Source organism: Lissotriton helveticus, chromosome 6 (assembly GCF_964261635.1).
Source record: "Lissotriton helveticus chromosome 6, aLisHel1.1, whole genome shotgun sequence".
Classification (NCBI taxonomy): Eukaryota; Metazoa; Chordata; class Amphibia; order Caudata; family Salamandridae; genus Lissotriton; species Lissotriton helveticus.
In genome coordinates this window covers 107,107,009-107,130,075 of record NC_136067.1, presented here as the reverse complement: position 1 = coordinate 107,130,075, position 23,067 = coordinate 107,107,009, and the positions used below count along the sequence as shown (strand labels likewise).

Below are 23,067 nucleotides of genomic sequence, written 5' to 3'. Positions count from 1 at the left end.
GATGTGGCGGTGGATGTGGCGGTGATGGTGGATGTGGCGGTGATGGTGGATGTGGCGGTGATGGTGGATGTGGCGGTGATGGTGGATGTGGTGGTGATGGTGGATGTGGTGGTGATGGTGGATGTGGTGGTGGTGGATGTGGTGGTGGTGGATGTGGTGGTGGTGGATGTGGTGGTGGTGGATGTGGTGGTGGTGGATGTGGTGGTGGATGTGGTGGTGATGGTGGATGTAGTGGTGATGGTGGATGTGGTGGTGGATGTGGTGGATGTGGTGGATGCGGTGGTGGATGCGGTGGTGGATGTGGTGGTGGATGCGGTGGTGGATGCGGTGGTGGATGCGGTGGTGGATGTGATGGTGGATGTGGTGGTGATGGTGGATGTGGTGGTGATGGTGGATGTGGTGGTGATGGTGGATGTGGTGGTGATGGTGGATGTGGTGGATGTGGTGGTGATGGTGGATGTGGTGGTGATGGTGGATGTAGTGGTGATGGTGGATGTGGTGGTGGATGTGGTGGATGTGGTGGTGGATGTGGTGGTGGATGTGGTGGATGTGGTGGTGGATGCGGTGGTGGTGGATGCGGTGGTGGATGTGGTGGTGGATGTGGTGGTGGATGTGGTGATGGTGGATGTGGTGGTGATGGTGGATGTGGTGATGGTGGTGGATGTGGTGGTGATGGTGGATGTGGTGGTGATGGTGGATGTGGTGGTGATGGTGGATGTGGTGGTGATGGTGGATGTGGTGGTGATGGTGGATGTGGTGGTGATGGTGGATGTGGTGGTGATGGTGGATGTGGTGGTGATGGTGGATGGGGATGATGGATGTGGTGGTGATGATGGATGTGGTGGTGATGATGGATGTGGTGGTGATGATGGATGTGGTGGTGATGATGGATGTGGTGGTGATGATGGATGTGGTGGTGATGATGGATGTGGTGGTGATGATGGATGTGGTGGTGATGATGGATGTGGTGGTGATGATGGATGTGGTGGTGATGATGGATGTGGTGGTGGTGGTGGAAGTGGTGGTGGTGGATGATGTGGTGGTGGATGTGGTGGATCATTGAGGTCTATTTTGCATCAATGTATAAAAGTTTCTAAATAACTACACAATAATGTGAAAAGGTGGCGCATAATTTGTTTCATTCACAATGTACCATATAATTTGCTTCTCAAAGCCACATAATAGCGCCGTCGGATAATTCGGCCCGGAGTTGCAGCATTTTGTCAGTCTCCTCCCCACCCTGCGGGTCATCAATGACATCGTTCAGTACCGGGATCTGGACGAAAACAACTGACAGTGATTGAGGGGAGACGGGGGGGGGCGGCATGTGGCCAATTTGTTCAAAAGAGAAGAAAGGGTAAGCTAGAGCAGTGCAGGGTGCGCAGAGTATACGTGCTGGAGAGAGACTCAGTGCTCAAGGTGCTGGTCGGGGTGAGGGGGGCTGGAGATGTGGTGACAGAGGGGAAAGGGTGGGTGAAGGAGCGCGAGCTAGTGCTGGAGAGAGTGGCAGGAGGGGGAATAGAGGTGTTGGAGATGTGGAAGAGAGAAAAAACAGCAAGCTACTCCTGGATGACAGGCGTGGGAGGGGGGCGGTGCTGGAGGATGGGGGGAGGTAATCGAAGAACAGGGCGAGAGAAAAAAAATCAAAGTAAGTGCAAAAAAATTGAGAGGAGAAAATACCATTACCGGAGAAAGGAAAGGCTACAGTCTAAACCCGTGCTCAAGGGGGGTGGGGAGGGGGTCAGTGGTGAAGGGGAAAAAATTGAGAGGAGAAAATACCATTACCGGAGAAAGGAAAGGCTACAGTCTGAACCCGTGCTCAAGGGGGGTGGGGAGGGGGTCAGTGGTGAAGGGGAAAGGGAGATTGAAGTTGGTGCCGGGGAGGGTGAGAAATAGGCGGGAGCAAGATCGACGGCGGAGTCGGGTTCAACGTTACAGCTGGTTGTGGGCAGAGAATGGAGAGTGCGTCCGGGGAGGGGGATCGGTAGCGAGGGCTGAGGAGCAAGAGGGGTGAGAACCAGCGGTGAGGGGCAGAGTGATCCAGTGCTGGCAGATGAAACAAGACGGAGGGCATTGCTGTGGGGAGAGAGGGGGGGGGGCTACAGTAAAAAGAAAAGAAAACAATCACTAACAAAACATATTATAGTTTATTAGGTTTACTGCATAAAGGGGCATAAACATACAAAAAAAATTAATTACACCCCATGAAGACAAATATAAAAAACAAAAAAAATTCTTCCAGGGTGGTTTTCAGAAAGTAAACAGCATATCGTGCCTGCTTAGCTTCAAATGTTTAAAGGTAAATTGAGACGTGCCGCCATTGCTACAAAAGTAAACAAATGGTAAGAAAATGTGGTAGCCGCCCGCCTTTTTTCGATTTATGTACTTTTGTAGCAATCACAGCACGCTTTGACTTAAGATGTTTAGAGCTAAAGCACAGCGTGTCATGATTGCTACAAAAGAAAATAAGTGGAAAAGAAATGCAGCAATCAGACGCTTTTTTCCCCTAGTCAATCAATCATATCATTTGTAAAGCGCACTACTCACCCTTGAGGGTCTCAATGCGCTGGGGTGGGGAACTTGTGTAGGAATCGCGGCATGCTGGGCTTTACATTTAAACTTGTGAAGCCAAAGCACAGTGTGCCGCGAACGTGAATAAAAAATAGTTTTTAAAAAAGCATTACAAATTACCTCCTCTACAGCATCCCGTGTTGCAGGAGCGTGATAATATGTTGTGACTCATACAGCTAGTACATACCAGGGCGGTTTACAAAAGTCAGACAGCATGTCGTGCCTGCTTCAGCAAGTAGTTAATTAACTAAATAGTGTTCACTAACTGGTAATAAAACCTTGATTAAGGACGCATGCAAAAGGGGCTGTCCTCATGGGAGGTAACAACAGAAGAGAGCGAGGTACTAAGGAGGGACTACTAAGCCTAGTCACAAATCAAAAGCCACCATTTACAAAGGACAGTAATAGAAGCCAATTGGAAAGATGGGTGGAAAATGGGCGGAGTTTAAAGTCCATACCTGAACACAGCATGTCTAGAAAAGGCAGCGCAAGCGCTGCCTAGGGGAGACCTAAAAAACATATAAGCAGCAGTAGACTTTGGCTGACTGACATCTGACCTCTGTCTTTGAAGCCCAGGAAATGTGACACGATAGATACAAAATTTAAAGCTATCTTTATTTATTTACTGGACGTTCAAACTCAGTTTGGGAAACACTGGGCTACAATATATTGGTTGCCTCTGGTGTATTCGTCAGTGGTCTTTGGTTGTGGCTTCATAATGTGAATACTAAATACAGGTACTGGATTAATTAGTCTCCTTCTTTCCCAATCTTATTTTCCACCTTATATTTTTACTTATTTGAATTCTAAGCACGACCCCTAAACTTAATTTTACAACATGCTGACTAATTAACCAAGAAGGAGGATGAAGAGGAGGAGCCAAGCTGGCGACCGAGATGGCTGCATAGACGCTCGGCTCCGTGAGCCTTCTCACCCAGCGCATACATCCTGGCAATTATCCTGAGCCGTGACGGCATATTTCAGTAGGCGAAGGACAACTTTCACTGACAGTTTGCTCCTGAGGCTTTTACATGCGGCAGACCCGTGGAAATGTCCCTGACTGTTTTGCGGCCTTCACGGAGCTGGGACCGGGGTGTCGAGTGAGGAGAGTAGCCGGCCGCGACTGCGACAACAGCGGCCTTCCCCCGGACTCGGCGGGCGGCTCCCAGGGAGCGGCGGAGATTTTGTTTAGCCTTTTGGTGACCCTCCGCTGGGAACCTGCCTTGACTTTCGGGGTCCTCTTGGTGACTCCTGTAGCGCCCTGGTCTGGGGCCCGGTCCCGAGGTGAGGTGGAGAAAGGCGAGGCCAGATCAGCTAAGATGGCGGATGTCACCCTCTTACGCACACCACATCCAGGCAGGGAAGTTGCTGTGCGGGAGAATCCTGGGGTCTGGCGACACGTGAAAGAGCCCACGTCCAGAGATATACTGGCTGCGCTAACAACCCTGTATACGACCCTGCTCCAATGTGTCCTTTCTTTGTTTCTATGGCCCTTTGTCTTTCTTCCTTTTTGGTGTTGTCGTTCTTCATGTTTCCTACAGTATATTTCGTTTTGAGGGGTGGGGTGCAGCTTTGCTACGAAACGTGTTTGTTTTTACATTTATCCTGACTCGTGTACCTTGCCCCCAATACTTCACCCGTATTTTCACTATTTGCGGATTTCCTGCTTCATGCCTGCTATTGTAGGACCATGTATGACCATATGGCATTAATCCTGAGTTTTTCTTTCTTTATTGTAAAATGAACCTTCTCAATTCCTGATTCTTGCACGATACGCTTGAATACAAGTTATACCCTGGACACTTATTAGACCCCGATTTTCGGGCTGCTGTATTTTTCTGCATTGCTTTGCCGTATTTACGACTTGACTAGCGGCCGGCCGGGGTGGTTGTAGGCCCATACTTGTACTTACTTGACGTGACAAAGGTTCTCAAAAAAAAAAAAAAAAAAGGAGGATGAATTATGAAAGGTTCAGCTTGGTTGTTTGAGTAGAGTAGACAAAGATATAATAAGAATCGACAGGTAAATTCCCCCCATTGTGCAAAATGGTTTAGCTTCGACTGCACTAGCTGCATCTGTGGAAGAAAACAGACCTACAAAAACTTCAGTTGTAAATGGACGTTAAATGGACTTGCAGAAGCTCTGATATTTAGTTGCAGCAAAAAGATGTAAGATAAACGTGCTTACTTGACAACATGTTGTAAAAGCTGAAGCCCATAAGTTCTGAAAAAAGATGTTTGAGATTTCTCTGCCAATTTCAGCCCACAGGAAGCAGCGATTGGACTCTTTTCTTTAAACTCGTCCAAAGCCTAATAAGACAAACCAAAAGTCACAAACAGTAGTGAAAGTTCAAAGAAAGTTAGTGCTTCCAATGCAAATTTCATTTTGGAAGCAAGAAAATTTGAAACAGGTATGGTTACAATGTGTGCTTTTTGAAGCCTTGGCATTAACCCCTCCCATGCTCATGACGAGCTCAGCTCGTCATGAGCACACGGCCACCGTGGCTCATGACGAGCTGAGCTAGTCACGAGCACCGGGGCACTGTGCACGCCCCCCACCCCTAACATAGCGGGGGAATTACCCCTGCGGCCAACAGGTTAATAGTAAGATGATTGACAAACAAACTAGCAAATAAACGCACATACCTGATAAAGACACCAACTAGACCCGCAGAGTCCGCCAATCACAGCTGCAAGCAAACATCCTTAGGCTGTAACCAAACTCAGCTTACTCTGCAGGAGTCTTAAACTAATATTAAATGGTGTCTTCTATGTTACACCACTATTACCCCTAACACAGATTCATGCCTAACATTTGGATTTTACATTCTGCGTCTTGGAAAACAATTCCATGCCAAATCAACACATGCCTTCGAGTTGTTGATCGGGCAAGACGCTCCTGTGCAGCGGCTGCCTGATGTGGCCTCAGAAAAAACAGGCAAATGTTATATTGGGGACAATCCACACCCAGGGAACAAAGAGGTACAGTAATTTCCCAAATACTATTTGGGGAGTTAAGGTCCATTATCAAATGTTTTACTATCTTGTGATTGTGTATAGGTTGCTACATGTAGTTAGTTGCTTGTGTGCTTCAGAATTTGTGATCATTGGAACAGAAGAAAGTTACTCCTTAAAGTATTACATGGCTGTAATCCTACTATCTCGATACATAGTCCAGTCTTGGCATCTGGCCAATCGCTCAAATTTAAGGCAGAATTGGCTCAAACATTCTACCTTGGCGTCAGTTAAACTACATTTGTCTAAACTGACTGACAATGTTGATTTGAATGATTTCATAAAAGGCCCGGCTAGAGGTAGATCTAAGAGATGGATATATGCAGTTTATAATGAAATCTGGAAAACATCACAGATTGAGGCGGCTACCCGCCTTAGGGCTATAGATCAGGCTAATTTGGAAAAAGTTCTTGCAGTTGTGGATAATAGCATTAGCACGCTTTCTTCCCGCATTTACACATTGGATAACATTGTGTCATCTGTTGTTGATATTGTGCAAGATGAAGTGTCTGTGTTATACCATGGTCAAAATCAATTCCGTTCTATTATGCAGTTTGCGTGGACCCTGCAGACTTAAGTCCGAGAAAGTGCCTTAGAATTACATGAATAACTCTTCTCTTTTTGCCCCGTTTAATTTGACTGACAAGCAGTGTTTGCTTTCAATGAGAGATGCATCTTTTTCCATGTTACACATTGAACGATTGGAGTCTTTACCATTCTCTGTGGCAGAGGCCACTACTGCAACGTGGCTTATCCACGGGTTAATAACTTTACCATTTGCTCTTTTCGAATTTAAAAGTTGTATGAAATATTTTGCCATTAGTAGATACGAGCCTCTTGGTAGCTCCTATTTGCATGAAGCCTGGTCGCTTCCTTTTACATACAGATGTCTTAGAGAAGGAAAGGAAGTTTATCTGAAAAGTGAAGAGTGCACCGAAACACCAGATCACTCGTTAATGTGTAGACCTATTCAATTACACGGCTCTTGCAATCTAGAAAAGCCTAACTTAGCCTGTGTTTTGAAAGGTACACCCGTGCCCGCTATCATCCCCACATTCACATTACTGGCAAACAGCAGTTATTTACTTTTAAATAATGAAGATTGCTGTGGGTTAATAAAAGGCATTGATTATATCGTTACAGTCAGTGAACGTGTGGTTTGCTGTAAAAATGTGTTGTATCCACCCACGCATGGGAACTTGGATGTTTCCATCTGGCCGAGGATTCCGACCTTGAAAGTAGAGTTCAATGAGATGAGTCATTTAAGGGCTCTATTGTCCCAAAAAGAAGTTGCCCTGACATCAGCTCGTGAAACATTTGTCCTTCACGTAGCTAACACCCGCACTGAAGTGCATGCCTAATTGAATACTGACCTTCCATTGCATTTCGGTGAACTGATTCATACAATCTTTAACGCGTCCTCCACAACGGGGCTGGCGCACTTTTTTAAGGTAGTTAGCAGTGGTCTTGTGACTTCATTTTAACATATATTTGGGGTCATCCCAGCGTTCTTTCATTCGATTTTTTCCAGCTTATTTGGTGGATTTCCGGTTTTACTGGCTCTAGCTGCAGGTGTACTTTTGCTGTTTTGTTTCATTCGAAATGGATGCATATCCTGTGTTCCAAGACGAGCTGTCCCGGCTGGCACTGTTTCGCAACAGCATGCTTGAATACTATGGTGCGCTGCCGCTCGCCACCCTAAGTGCAGCTTATGGATTATCGTTTCGATTTTGCTATTTTACACGTGTCCAGCCTGTCTTTCATTGCCTGAGCTGCGATTTCGACTGGGCCCTGGATTTGTGTCTCTGCAATGTGGTGTCTCCTGAAGTGGATTATAATCAGTTCATGAGTCCCTTAGTTGCTCATGAATTGCTTTGTTCTGATGGAGGGATTATGGCCTTTGCAGCGATGCATGGAATGCTGGGTCGTTGGAATATATTTCGCAGCGGCGCAAGATTTCTTGGCACACAGCTTCATTGAGAACCCACCGAGTTGCCCTCTGATGGTGCTAGAGGCTCTGTTAATTGAAGAGCATGTATGTTCTTTCCCACTATTAAATTGGATGGCTGACTTGTTTTCGGATGAGAACAGTGACTTCCTTTTAGGAGCTGTTGCTGCTTATTTTGCATATTCAGTGCTGGGCTAAGGTCTGTCGATGCCAAGGTTGACAAACATTTTTCATATTTTTTTTCCGGAAGCTATGGAAAAAATTTTGAGCCCCAGACCTATTGACTGACTCCAGTCATGATTATGATTTTTTTTTTTTTAATGACGAAAACATTTTTTCTCACTTGCTCAAATTTGAACTGACTATCGTTATTGAACTCTGCATTTCAAATATGTGCCCCTTATCTTATCAGTGCTCTGATCAAGGGAGGGTGTCATATAGATGTGCTTTGCCTTCACACTGTGTTAAGTTAGCATAAGCTTATTAGGAGTTTAAATGCCATTTTACCTTTCTGCTGCTTCTGCACACGACACATAATTGTTACTTTAGCTTTGAGCCTAGTATAATGTTTTGCTTCACACAAGAATAATATGTCATTGCTCTGATATCAGCTTTGCTTGGTGAGCTGTGTCTGTACAGTGAGTGCTGAAGCATTCAAGGTTATCTCGACACAGTGGTTGCTATGAGGTCTGATCTTCGCACGTTTCTAGACATAACATACATGCAGCTGCGGCCAAATTCTGGCTTTAGGCGCGTTTTATATTACATTGCACAGAGCATACACACACACACTTGATGGTGCTTCGCATGCAGAGAGCTGGTGGAAGATGATGTGATCCCTTACTACTAGGATCTGAGGTATGGCCCCGCCCTGCTAAAACCCAAAGAGACCTTCTTAGATATAATATAATATAATATAATATAATATACTATACTAGCTAGGGAGGGTGAGAATTAGGTGTTGTTTAACCTTCTTCGCTTTAGCATTTTAACATGCTTTCACCTTTTGTATTCTATGGACTAGTAACTATGCTGATTACTTTGTGCCTTATAATATGTTTGCTTGTATTAGCTAAGATACTGCATTTGAGAACACTGCATTAGAAAATAAACATTTTAAATGTGCACGCGTACTCATTTACTCCTTGTTCTGGATTGAAATGATTGTATAACGAAAGAGTGTTCATGTGTTCCACGTTACCCGAGGTGTACTAAGTCCATGTTCTGGTTTGTCTAAACATTGGGAGTTTGTAATAACCAATGAGACACTGTAGCTAGTCTGGTAGGGGATTCTGGGTACTAATGTGAGTTTTGGCACACCCTAACTTACTGAGGTTCCAAGTCTCTACGCACAGTTCTGTAGGAGAACGGAATCCCTGCGACACTACCCCACAGAGATTTGAGCTGTGTTAATAAAAAAAGAAAATCGCTATTTGCAACTGTATGCGTGCTCCTCTTTTGGAAAGTAACCGTAGCTCTCCGGTCACTGTTCAGGAGTCACTAAGCATGTTGCTCCTGCGTTACACTCAGCCCGCGGCCCTCCAAATTATTAGTGACATGGGGTGCATGTCAATTAAAATTTTACGGTGCAGCGGAATTTTTTTCTCGGAAAACCGACGTGAAACTTTGAAAGGCGGAGAGTTCCAGTGCTGCGCTCTCAGCTACAACAGCAGAAGTCTTTCCGATTTGGAAGCCCACATGTTAAATTGTTTTAACGCCTTCCGAGTTTTAAGGGCGATGTATAGAATTGTTTCACTTTTGCAATGACTTGTGAAACTTACTTGTCTTGAGCCTGGGCCATACTCGTTGGATGTTTTTCCTCGCACACAACTCTTCAGATGACAAATGCATCACTCGGGCGATTAAAGTGGAGATTGTGACCCCGTTTGTCATATTTTATAGACAACTGGTCAATAATACAGTTTAGCAATTCGAAACATTTATGATACGCACAATTTTCAATCTCAAATTAATTTGGAGCAGCATTTCCCTGGCATCTGACTATCTACGTAAGGGGCTTGCATCCTGCATGTGCCAATACCGAACTAACGATGCTGTGTAAACACGTGCGTGGTGAATATGCAAATAAAGTACAAAAGGTGCTGAATCGAATAAATAGTACCACTGGCTTCCCAGTCACATACTCTTTCCACCCATCTCTTCTTAACCGGAATCGACACTCAATATTATCCCCGTACAGAAGTCACCCCATACATCTGAGACGTCCCTGCTGCAACAACAAAAATGTAATCTGCAAAGTTATTCTGCTGCTACCTGGCAGAAAGAACAGCGCTTGGAAGCGCATGCGGTACTGAGTCCAGATCTGGGCAGCCAGAGCCATAACTAAGCCTTTTAATGCAATCCTATGTGTGCGAAGAATGGATCTCACGTAATACTCCGCGCATTAGCAACAGAATCTGCATCAGTCCAAAGAGATTGTCAATTCGGCCTACTGTCAAAACAAAAATACACATCTCAACTGTAACCCTCCCACGATGCTCACTCCATCCAAAGCATAGTCACGTATGAATAACATTTCGAAGTCTGTAGACCCTCCTCGCGAGTTTGACACGATTCCTAGAAGCGTCTGCATTCTCTGCTCTGCGTGTCTCATTGCTTCCTCCCCAGCAACACTGGACAACCGCAGCGGGTGCAGACTTTTGAGCAATACCATGCTCTGCGCCATTCTGCAAAAGAAGCCAAAAATGCTTCGGCGTTTTCCAGGGAGGCGCACGGCGTCCTCGCGGAGTAACCATGGGCGAGCTCCCCACCAGGGAGAGTTAGAGAAGGAGGCAGAGTGGAAGAGAGCAGCAGATCAGCACAGGAGAAGAAAAGAGAACAGGGAGTTAGAGAAGGAGGTGGGGTGGAAGAGAGCAGCAGATTAGCACATGAGAAGAGAACAGTGAGTTAGAGAAGGATGCAATGTGGAAGAGAGCAGCAGATCAGCATAAGAGAACAGGGAGTTAAAGAAGGAGGCGGGGTGGAAGAGAGAAGCAGGTCAGCAGAGGGCTAAAAGAAGAGAACAGGGAGTTAAGAGAAGGAGGTGGGTGGAAGAGAGCAGCAGATCAGCACAGCAGAAGAGAACAGGGAGTTAAAGAAGGAGGTGTTGAAGAGAGCAGCAGAACAGGAAGGGAGAAGAGAATAGGGAGGTAGAGAAGGAGGTGGGTTGAAGAGAGCTGCAGATCAGCTCTGAAGAAGAGAAGTGAACAGGGAGGTAGAGAAGTAGGTGGGTGGAAGAGAACAGCAGATCAGCACAGGAGAATAGAACAGGGAGTTAAAGAAGGAGGCGGGTTGGAAGAGAGCACCAGATCAGCACATGAGAAGAGAAGAGAACATGGAGTTAGAGAAGGAGGCAGGGTGGAAGAGATCAGCAGTTCTGCACGGGAGAAGAGAAGAGAACAGGGAGTTAGAGAAGGAGTTTGTTGGTAGAGAGGAACAGATCAGCACAGCAGAATAGAACAGGGGGTTAAAGAAGGAGGTGGGGTGGAAGAGATCAGCACAGGAGAATAGAATAGGGAGTTAGAGAAGGAGGTGTGGTGAAAGTGAGCATCAGGACAGCAGAAGTTAACAGGGAGTTAAAATGCAATGTAATATATTTCTCATTTGTAAAGTTTGAGTTATTGCTATTGTAAATGACCACTTTTATTTTAACGTTTTGTTGTGAAAAATAGTGAAATTAATTGCTTGGTCATTTACAACGCTAATAGTTATAACTTTTGCAAATGTGACACCTATAGCATTTGTAATGCAATATGGGTTGTATTTATGTGGCTTACATGCATTGATATTACAAACAACAATGGTTGGGAGTCGGGAGGGTGGAGTCGGAGGGTGTAGTACATTTGGATGGTGGAGTTGGCAGGTAGAGTGGTGGGCGGGTAGAGGGGTGGAGTCAGAGGGTGGAGTCGGAGGGTGGAGTCGGAGGGTGGAGTCGGAGGGTGGAGTCGGAGGGTGGAGTCGGAGGGTGGAGTCGGAGGGTGGAGTCGGAGGGTGGAGTCGGAGGGTGGAGTCGGAGGGTGGAGTCGGAGGGTGGAGTCGGAGGGTGGAGTCGGAGGGTGGAGTCGGAGGGTGGAGTCGGAGGGTGGAGTCGGAGGGTGGAGTCGTATTTGGTGTGTGAGAGAGTGCGTGTGTGTGAGAGAGTGCGTGTGTGTGAGAGAGAGTGCGTGTGTGTGAGAGAGAGTGCGTGTGTGAGAGAGAGAGAGTGCGTGTGTGAGAGAGAGAGTGCGTGTGTGAGAGAGAGAGAGTGCGTGTGTGAGAGAGAGAGAGTGCGTGTGTGAGAGAGAGAGAGTGCGTGTGTGAGAGAGAGAGAGTGCGTGTGTGAGAGAGAGAGAGTGCGTGTGTGAGAGAGAGAGTGCGTGTGAGAGAGAGAGAGTGCGTGTGTGAGAGAGAGAGTGCGTGTGTGAGAGAGTGCGTGTGTGAGAGAGAGAGTGCGTGTGTGAGAGAGAGAGTGCGTGTGTGAGAGAGAGAGTGCGTGTGTGAGAGAGAGAGTGCGTGTGTGAGAGAGAGAGAGTGCGTGAGAGAGAGTGCGTGTGTGAGAGAGAGAGTGCGTGTGTGAGAGAGAGAGAGTGCGTGAGAGAGAGTGCGTGTGTGAGAGAGAGAGTGCGTGTGTGAGAGAGAGAGAGAGTGCGTGTGTGAGAGAGAGAGAGAGTGCGTGTGTGAGAGAGTGCGTGTGTGAGAGAGAGTGCGTGTGTGAGAGAGAGTGCGTGTGTGAGAGAGAGTGCGTGTGTGAGAGAGAGTGCGTGTGTGAGAGAGAGTGCATGTGAGAGAGAGAGTGCATGTGAGAGAGAGAGTGCATGTGAGAGAGAGAGTGCGTGTGAGAGAGAGAGTGCGTGTGAGAGAGAGAGTGCGTGTGAGAGAGAGAGTGCGTGTGAGAGAGTGCGTGTGAGAGAGTGCGTGTGAGAGAGAGAGCGTGTGAGAGAGAGAGTGCGTGTGAGAGAGAGAGTGCGTGTGAGAGAGAGAGAGTGCGTGTGAGAGAGAGAGAGAGTGCGTGTGAGAGAGAGAGAGAGAGTGCGTGTGAGAGAGAGTGCGTGTGAGAGAGAGTGCGTGTGAGAGAGAGTGCGTGTGAGAGAGAGTGCGTGTGAGAGAGAGTGCGTGTGAGAGAGTGCGTGTGAGAGAGAGTGCATGTGAGAGAGAGAGTGCATGTGAGAGAGAGAGTGCATGTGAGAGAGAGAGTGCGTGAGAGAGAGAGAGTGCGTGAGAGAGAGAGAGTGCGTGTGAGAGAGAGTGCGTGTGAGAGAGAGTGCGTGTGAGAGAGAGTGCGTGAGAGAGAGAGTGCGTGAGAGAGAGAGTGCGTGTGAGAGAGAGAGTGCGTGTGAGAGAGAGAGTGCGTGTGAGAGAGAGAGTGCGTGTGAGAGAGAGAGAGTGCGTGTGAGAGAGAGAGAGTGCGTGTGAGAGAGAGAGAGTGCGTGTGAGAGAGAGAGAGTGCGTGTGAGAGAGAGAGAGTGCGTGTGAGAGAGAGAGAGAGTGTGAGAGAGAGTGCGTGTGTGTGAGAGAGAGAGTGCGTGTGAGAGAGAGAGAGTGCGTGTGAGAGAGAGAGAGTGCGTGTGAGAGAGAGAGAGTGCGTGTGAGAGAGAGAGAGTGCGTGTGAGAGAGAGAGAGTGCGTGTGTGAGAGAGAGAGTGCGTGTGTGAGAGAGAGTGCGTGTGTGAGAGAGAGAGTGCGTGTGTGAGAGAGAGAGTGCGTGTGTGAGAGAGAGAGTGCGTGTGTGAGAGAGAGAGTGCGTGTGTGAGAGAGAGTGTGCGTGTGTGAGAGAGAGAGTGCGTGTGTGAGAGAGAGAGAGTGCGTGTGTGAGAGAGAGAGTGTGCGTGTGTGAGAGAGAGAGTGCGTGTGTGAGAGAGAGTGCGTGTGTGAGAGAGAGTGCGTGTGTTAGAGTGCGTGTGTGAGCGAGAGAGAGAGTGCGTCTGTGAGCGAGAGAGAGAGTGCGTCTGTGAGCGAGAGAGAGAGTGCGTGTAAATGTAAATGTGGGTGTACTTGTAAAGTATATGTAAACAAAAATTCCCAGGCATGCACAAACGTTACTAGCAAGTACACATGCAGATAAGAGAGAGAGTGCGTGTGTGAGAGAGAGAGTGCGTGTGTGAGAGAGAGAGTGCGTGTGTGAGAGAGAGAGTGCGTGTGTGAGAGAGAGAGTGCGTGTGTGAGAGAGAGAGTGCATGTGTGAGAGAGAGAGTGCATGTGTGAGAGAGAGAGTGCATGTGTGAGAGAGAGAGTGCGTGTGTGAGAGAGAGTGCGTGTGAGAGAGAGAGTGTGTGAGAGAGTGCGTGTGTGAGAGAGAGAGTGCGTGTGTGAGAGAGAGAGTGCGTGTGTGAGAGAGAGAGTGCGTGTGTGAGAGAGAGAGAGTGCGTGTGTGAGAGAGAGAGAGTGCGTGTGTGAGAGAGAGAGTGTGCGTGTGTGAGAGAGAGAGTGTGTGTGTGAGAGAGAGTGCGTGTGTGAGAGAGAGTGCGTGTGTTAGAGTGCGTGTGTGAGCGAGAGAGAGAGTGCGTCTGTGAGCGAGAGAGAGAGTGCGTGTGTGAGCGAGAGAGAGAGTGCGTGTAAATGTAAATGTAAATGTGGGTGTACTTGTAAAGTATATGTAAACAAAAATTCCCAGGCATGCACAAACGTTACTAGCAAGTACACATGCAGATAAAGTTATCTACAAGAACATAAGGCAACTGCTTTCTCCAATAAAATTGGTTTTAATTTCTTTTAAGTATTCATAAAAATTCATACGATAAAAATATATTACAATGTTCAGTGAAAATGCAAACTTCATTGTAAATATACATGGTTTGTCATGATTAAAAATTCAATCAACACTATAAAAATTGATGGTTTCCTGTCGACGCGTTTCGACACGTGTGTTGTGTCTTCTTCAGGACTGTACCATCGATATTCTGTGAAGATAATAATTATAAACATTTTTTACAATTCTTTTCCTCACGAAGCAGTTTTCGTTTATGACATGTTAGTTGTACCGCTAGTCAGTCTTTCATATATATTGATATACCGCATTGGTGCTCCTAGAATCATAAGTGAACCCACAAAATGTATCTATTGTATCTGTTGTATCTATGAACAAAGTCATCCTTAAGATAAAACATAAACATACTTCAAAAGCAAATAGCAGTATCAACATTTGTTGTATAACATCCTTAAAAATAGAGCATCAACATGCTTCATAGTTTTTCCCATTTTCAACAATTGTCATATACATTCCAGTTATTTAATGGAAACTAAAGGACAAGCCTATATCCGGACACTCTGGCATGAGTATATACTGTGCTGTACATATATTCCACGTAAATCAGAAAAAAGGAAAGAAAGGAAATTCACCATAAATAGATGGCATGTGGAAATCTGCACAGTCGTGGATGGAATTATACTGACTGTGCAGAGTAACATGATCATACCACCCAAATATATCGTCAGTGCACTACTATATGGGGAAGGCTAGCCAGTATAGCACTGTAAAAAATGAGCAGTGGTCTACTGATAGGTTTATATTAGGTTTATATTAGAACGTCCTGAATCAGAACGTGGTTAAACAGAACACTGGGAACGCTGTCATATTGCCAGGCTCGGCAATATGACAGCGTTCCCAGTGTTCTGTTTAACCACGTTCTGATTAACCACGGCCTGAAAAGAAGATATTTTAATTACTACTATCAGTCAGGAGTCACCGTACGTAAGGTAAAATGCACTAGTGCCAAAACGTAACACATTTGTGCCGTTCTTATGAAATTAGAACACGTGATGTGATGCTGTCTGTTTATATACCTTTTCAGATACTCATTATCACTTTTGACTGGTGTACTCGAATGGTTTTTACATCCGATAGGAAATTATATCTTAACATATTCACGTCATTTCCTGACACACTAAAAGGTGAGACACTCGAATGTGGGGCTATGAATAATAAAATAAAAAGCGATTACTGCATGCAGGAGTTAGATGAGCTATCGTGACTTTTTCCAGATATATTTTGTCTCCTAAATAGGAAGAGGGATAGGCTTAGATTAATATGTTTGAATTAACTTACATATTCAGCCCCATACTTGGCAGATCTACTCGTTCTAATATAAACCTATCAGTAGACCACTGCTAATTTTTTACAGTGCTATACTGGCTAGCCTTCCCCATATAGTAGTGCACTGACGATATATTTGGGTGGTATGATCATGTTACTCTGCACAGTCAGTATAATTCCATCCACGACTGTGCAGATTTCCACATGCCATCTATTTATGGTGAATTTCCTTTCTTTCCTTTTTTCTGATTTACGTGGAATATATGTACAGCACAGTATATACTCATGCCAGAGTGTCCGGATATAGGCTTGTCCTTTAGTTTCCATTAAATAACTGGAATGTATATGACAATTGTTGAAAATGGGAAAAACTATGAAGCATGTTGATGCTCTATTTTTAAGGATGTTATACAACAAATGTTGATACTGCTATTTGCTTTTGAAGTATGTTTATGTTTTATCTTAAGGTTGACTTTGTTCATAGATACAACAGATACAATAGATACATTTTGTGGGTTCACTTATGATTCTTAGAGCACCAATGCGGTACATCAATATATATGAAAGACTGACTAGCGGTACAACTAACATGTCATAAACGAAAACTGCTTCGTGAGGAAAAGAATTGTAAAAAATGTTTATAATTATTATCTTCACAGAATATCGATGGTACAGTCCTGAAGAAGACACAACACACGTGTCGAAACGCGTCGACAGGAAACCATCAATTTTTATAGTGTTGATTGAATTTTTAATCATGACAAACCATGTATATTTACAATGAAGTTTGCATTTTCACTGAACATTGTAATATATTTTTATCGTATGAATTTTTATGAATACTTAAAAGAAATTAAAACCAATTTTATTGGAGAAAGCAGTTGCCTTATGTTCTTGTAGATAACTTTATCTGCATGTGTACTTGCTAGTAACGTTTGTGCATGCCTGGGAATTTTTGTTTACATATATTCTCTACCCTGACCCAGGATTGCTATTTGCACCAGGGGGCTCCTGTTATTTTACATGGTGTACTTGTAAAGCGCACTGTGACTCCAAGGAGTATCCTGGCGCTGAAGACCGCTGGGGAACCCGTCCTGGTTTTCCCTGTGAGATGGTCCCCTTCTGGGTATCTCCAAGGTGAAACCAGGCATCCCCGGCGTCTGTGGGGGGCCGTTGTAGAGATGAGGCAAGCTTAATGCCCAGAGTTGCCGAGTGTGTTCCCTGGTTAGAGTAGGCACCGAGGCGAGAATTATCGAGTCCGTTTTGACCCTGGTCCACGACCCTGTGTGTGAGTGAGAGAGAGTGCGTGTGTCTGTGAGCGAGAGAGAGAGTGCGTGTGTCTGTGAGCGAGAGAGAGAGTGCGTGTGTCTGTGAGCGAGAGAGAGAGTGCGTGTGTCTGTGAGCGAGAGAGAGAGAGTGCGTGTGTCTGTGAGAGAGAGAGAGTGCGTGTGTCTGTGAGAGAGAGAGAGTGCGTGTGTCTGTGAGCGAGAGAGAGAGAGAGTGCGTGTGTCTGTGAGCGAGAGAGAGAGAGAGTGCGTGTGTCTGTGAGCGAGAGAGAGAGAGAGTGCGTGTGTCTGTGAGCGAGAGAGAGAGTGCGTGTGTCTGTGAGCGAGAGAGAGAGTGCGTGTGTCTGTGGGCGAGAGAGAGAGAGAGAGAGTGCGTGTGTGTGTCTGTGGGCGAGAGAGAGAGAGAGAGAGTGCGTGTGTGTGTCTGTGAGCGAGAGAGAGAGAGAGAGAGTGCGTGTGTGTGTCTGTGAGCGAGAGAGAGAGAGAGAGAGTGCGTGTGTCTGTGAGCGAGAGCGAGAGAGAGTGCGTGTGTCTGTGAGCGAGAGCGAGAGAGAGAGCGAGCGAGAGAGCGAGCGAGCGAGAGAGCGAGCGAGCGAGAGAGCGAGAGAGAGAGCGCGAGAGAGAGCGCGAGAGAGAGCGCGAGAGAGAGCGCGAGAGAGAGCGCGAGAGAGAGCGCGAGAGAGAGCGAGAGAGAGAGCGAGAGAGAGCGCGAGAGAGAGCGCGAGAGAGAGCGCGAGAGAGAGCGCGAGAGAGAGCGCGAGAGAGAGCGAGAGAGAGAGCGAGAGAGAGTGTGAGAGAGAGTGTGAGAGTGAGAGTGTGAGAAAGTATGAGAGAGTGTGAGAGAGTGTGAGAGAGTATGAGAGAGTGTGAGAGAGAGAGTGTGCGTGTGAGAGAGTGTGTGTGTGAGAGAGTGAGAGAGAGTGTGTGTGTGAGAGAGAGTGTAAGAGAGAGAGTGTAAGAGAGTGTGTAAGAGTGTAAGAGAGAGCGTGTAAGATGTAAAGGTGGAAAAGAAGGAAAGTATGGGACGGGGGAACTCTGCGGGAAAGGAGGGCGTTTGCGGGAAAGGGTAAACGCGATAGCTGCAGCTCGTTTGTATCGAGGAATGTGGAATAGAAAACCACTCCATATCGCGATGGTGAAGTGGTTTATAGCGCTGTGGAGAGCACGTCATCTGCTAGGGTAGATACCTCCGTAAGCAGGAGACAGAGGGTAGGAAATCACTCCATCTCGCTGCGATGAAGCGGTCGATGCTTCTCTGAGCGGAGAAAGTCAGCCGCCACCACATAAACCACTCTTCCTCGCGGCGATGGAGCGGTTTATGGAGCTGAGTGGGGTTATCCATCCACGGAATAAATGACAGAGCAACATAACAATATTTCACACAGCTGCCATAAGCGGGGTATGCTCTTCAGTAGAAGAAGGGAATCTATCTGAGGAAGCCACGTAGGCAAAATACCGGCAGATGCAGGAAAAACACTCCAAGGCGCTGTGAAAGAGCATTTTTTGCTACCTGGAGGAAGTGATCCACTCCCAAACTAAATAAATAATGCAAAGTGTCACCACATGCTTACGGCAGAGAGTTGAAAATCGCTTTATATCGCAGCGGTGAATAGAGCACTTTATATCTTGGTGCTAAAGCGATTTTATATTGCTCACTTAGAGAAAAATGTCCATCACTTTGTAAAAATAATGCCGTGTGAGTTGGTGAACTAGAGTGGACAACCCTGTCACATGGGCAGCTTTATTTATTTATTTATTTATTTAGAAGCTTGTAGAGCGCACGGCTACCTCCGGCGGAGGTGTCCCGGCGCTAAGATTACAGGAATATCACCAGAGAGGGTTGCCTAGTGCAAGTCCATCTGAAAGGAGAAATCAAGGGATGCAGAAGCTTTAATTAGCGTTTAGTAAACAGCCAGGTTTTTAGTTTGCGTCGGAAAACTGCCTCAGATTCGATGAACCTAAGGTCAAGAGGTAGGCTGTTCCAGAGCTTGGCAGCTGTAACGGTAAAAGTTCTACCGCCACATCGGGTAAGCCTGAATCTGGGGACATTCAATAAACGAAGGCTGTTAGATGTCAGATGTCTTACCGAAGATGATATCTTGAGTCGTTTGCTCAGATAGGCCGGGCCAATTCCATGAATTGCCCGAAAAGCAAGGATCAAGGTTTTAAAATCAATGCGTCGGGCTATGGGAAGCCAGTGTAGCTCATCCCGATATGCTCTAACCGAATTGCGGGCAGGGATATTTCCAATGAGCCTTGCTGCAGCGTTCTGAATGATTTGCAAACGGTCTATAAGATATTGGGGGGCACCGGCATATAAGCTATTGGCATAATCAAGATGTGCCGTGACAAGTGCCTGGACAACCGTTTTGCGGGATGTTTGGGGGAGGTAGGGAAAAATCTTCCTAATCATACGCAGCTTATTAAAACAGGCCCCTGCCACTTTATTGACCTGGGTTTTACAGGACAAGATGTTGTCAAATATGAAGCCAAGGTTTCGGGCGGACTGCACTGGTATGGGTGGAGGGTTCAGGACAGTAGGCCACCATAGTGTTGCAGGGGGTGTCGATTTCTGGCTAAAAAAAAGAACCTCAGTTTTGTCGGTGTTTAGGGCAAGGTGATTGGCAGACATCCAAGCGCAAATATTGCCAAGGCAGTTTCTGAAGTTGGTAAAGAGGGAGTCAGAATGGTCTCTGAATGAAAAAACGAGCTGAGTATCATCAGCATATGAGACCACCCTGACCCCCCAAGACTCTACTACTTTGGCAAGCGGGGCCAAGTAAGTGTTAAACAATAATGGGCTTAAGGCGGAGCCCTGGGGCACACCGCACAAGAGGGGTTTATCCTCTGATTCAAATGGATGCATCAGAACCCTCTGAGACCGTCTGGACAGAAAAGATTTAGTCCATGCCAGGACTGTACCACCGATCCCCAGCTGTTGTAGACGGGCTGTAAGTATGTTGTGGGATACAGTGTCAAATGCAGCGGATAGGTCGAGGAGGACCAACATGGCCTCCTCGCCCCTATCCACTGATTCCCTGATAATCTCGGACACTTCCAATAGCGCCGTCTCGGTGCTGTAGCCGGTTCTAAAACCGGACTGAGAATCGTGCAGCAGCTGATTTGTTTCAAGATACTGAGCCAGTTGTTTCTGGACCACTTTCTCCAGTACCTTGGCAGGTTTAGGCAGGAGCGATATGGGTCGGTAATTGCAAAATTGTGAAGGGTCAGCGTCAGGTTTTTTCAGAATGGGAAGTAGCCTAGCCTGTTTCCACACTAGGGGAAATTGACCGCGGGTCAAGGAGGAGTTCCAGATGGAGAGGAGAGGTTTGATTAAAACAGGGGCGAGATTGCCCATTACTTTAGCAGGGACAGGGTCTATAGGTGAACCAGACTTGACTTTATACAACAGCGACAGCGCTAAGTCAGGGGTTAACTCACTAAAAGAGTTGAAAGAGCAGTGAGAGGAATATGGAACATCAGAATGGTGGTTAGGTGGGGCGCTATCAAAGGAGGAAGAAAGTTTAATGATTTTATTCTGAAAAAAGTCAGAAAGTCCGTTGCACAGGTCTTGAGTAGGAACGCATTGGGTTTTCATGGCAGGAGGATTCACAAAATCCTTCACAATGGTGAAAAGAGTTTTGGAGGAATTCTGCGCCTGTTGAATGAGATTTGAAAAATAAGCTCTCATCGAGGAACGTTTAAGTTTTTGGAATTTATTTAGGGCAGATTTATAGGCCAGTTTGGCCAAAGGGTCATAGTTTTGTCTCCATTTGCGCTCCATCTGTTTGCTCTTACTCTTTTCCTCACGAAGCAAGGGGGAAAACCAGGGAGCAGAGGGGCGAGATCTGGAGGAAGTCGGCGGGACAAGAGGGGCAATGGAATCCAGAGCGGAGGTAAGAGTCGAGTTATATCTTGCCGTTTCTTTGTCAAGATCTTCCAACTGATTAAATTGAAACTGAAGACGGGAATCTATGGACTCACAGGTGACTTTGGTCCATTTGCGACCACTGTCTCTATTGAGGGAAGAAAGGGGAGGAGGGGATGGAATAGTGATAGTAAAGGGAAGAAGGAAATGATCTGACCAGGTAAGGGGGAGGGGGGAAAGGGCAGAGATACCAGGATGATTAGAGAAAATAAGATCAAGTGTGTGGCCTGCTATGTGAGTGGGGCCTTTAACTAATTGGGACACGGTAAGTCCTTGTAAAGTATCCAGAAGAGAGGATGCTTGTGCACAAGACGGGTTATCAATATGGAGATTAAAGTCTCCCAGCACTGTAAAGTGGGAGTGCTTAAGTGAAAAGTCCGCAATAGAGTGCGTCAGGGCATTGAGAGAAGAAGCAGTGGCTGCAGGGGGATTGTAGACCAGAATACCGGAAAAAATGATACTTGCAGAGTCCATGATCGTAAAGTGCATGGCTTCAATAAGGCCGGGATTGGGAATTTTTGTGATGTTCAGTGTAAGGTGGGATTTCGCAATTACCGCGAGTCCCCCCCCCCCCGGGTTTGGAGTTTTCTCGATTAATGCCTAAAAGACGGTAGCCAGGGGGAGTGGCCAAGTTTATGTCCGGTTTGGACGAATCTTTGATCCAAGTTTCTGTGAGAAATAATAGGTCCCATTTGTGAGTGTCGAGCAATAGCCGGATATCAGAGGCGTGAGCAGGAAAAGATCTGCAATTAATTAAGGCTGCTTTTAGAGTGACCGGGGGCTGGCGGTGAGCACTCATGGGCTGATGAGACAGTTTGATAGCAACAGGGATAGTGAAGTTACATTGTGAGCAGGAATATGCAATAGTTTCCAGGCTATGTGGATTACAACAGGTTGCGGGGTTGCACGCGCCTTGACGTAGGTGTAAAAGTTGATCGGAGGTCCAGGAGATTGTTGGGGTGCAAGATGCAGGGGTTCTGGCGCTGGGCGCGGGCCCGGCGCAGACGGGCGCAGACGGGCTTGCCTTAGGCGCGCCATCGGCGCGCCCGTCCGCTGCGCGGGCGAGATGAGCCCTTCCTTTTATCCAGGTCCATCTAGCGGTGGGAGGAGGGTGGGAGGCGTCCAGGAGCTGGAGCGCTACCCTGCCTCCCCCCAAGATGGCGTTTCCGCGTTCTCCCGGCCGGCGAGAGCGCTGTGCTCGGCTGCGCCGGGGGAGAGAGAGCAAGGTCGGGACCCCTGGGACGAAGCAATCTCGTCCGAACAGGCAGAGAGGTCTGTTTCTGAATTAAAAATGCTCCGGTTAAAATATCTACAGTATTAAAAAGGCCGATCGTAGTAGCGTCTGTACGCTAGTTTTAAATCACCAAGCATACAGAAATGTAAACATCACATCACACTCACACTGCAATAGTTATCCGCTAAAATGCACAAAGAGAGAGGAGATGCCCCCGGCTTCCGCCTCAGGGGTGAAACAAGTAATCTGTAAAGAGGTTTATGTTGTTGAGTGTTGAAAGAACTTTCCTCTGCGGAATAAATTAAATGACCCTATGGGGATGACACAACATAGACGTCGTATCACGCTCGAAGCGTTTTAAAGTGCTTTGTGGGGAGGGGTTACACTAGAGGCACAAATCATAGTACTATCACGACAGAAGCTGGGGCAGATAACAGAAAGGAACTCTATTTCGCAGCAATGAAGCTCTTTATGCAGCGCTGTGGAGAGAGTTTAACCACATATGACATAGTAACATTCCTAAGTGATTCGGGCAGATAATAGAAAGGCACGTCATATCGCGGACATAGAGCGGTGTATGCAGCGCTGTGGAGAGAGTTTAACCACATAAGTCATAGTAACATCCCGACAGTGGCCCGAGGAGATAATAGAATGGCATTCCATAACATATCGCGAACATGAAGCGGTTTATACAGCTCTGTTGAGAGAGTTCACACCCACATAAATCATAGTACAATCCCGACAGAAGCTGGGGCAGATAACAGAAAGGAACTCAATATCGTGGCAATGAAGCACTTTATGCAGCGCTGTGGCGAGTTTAACCACATAAGAGTGCGAGGCAGCAACCATATGGAGAGGGAGGGGGTTGGGCTGCCTACTAATGCGCGTGGCAACAGAGAGAGAGTGGCGTGCGCTGGGAAAGCTCTTGGCATTGCTGTGGGGGGGGGGTGGGAGCGTATTGCTTTGAAGTCTGATGCGGGGGCGGGGAGCGACAGCTTTGAAGTGTGAAGGGAGGCGGGAGGCACAGACAAATGGTTGTTTGTGACGTGACTGGTTTGTGAACGCGCATAGGTCACATG

General features: G+C 46.8%; 1 protein-coding gene across 2 annotated transcripts in view; it reads right to left on the bottom strand.

Moving 5' to 3' along the window:
- Positions 1-23,067, bottom strand: part of LOC144762300 (exportin-5-like) — a 2,334,361-nt gene that overhangs the window by 2,245,336 nt on the left and 65,958 nt on the right. For both annotated transcript variants that reach the window (XM_078647447.1, XM_078647448.1), the window contains exon 2: positions 4,759-4,880. In XM_078647447.1, the coding sequence (XP_078503573.1) occupies positions 4,759-4,880 (122 nt within the window). The remainder of the gene's footprint in view (positions 1-4,758; positions 4,881-23,067) is intronic.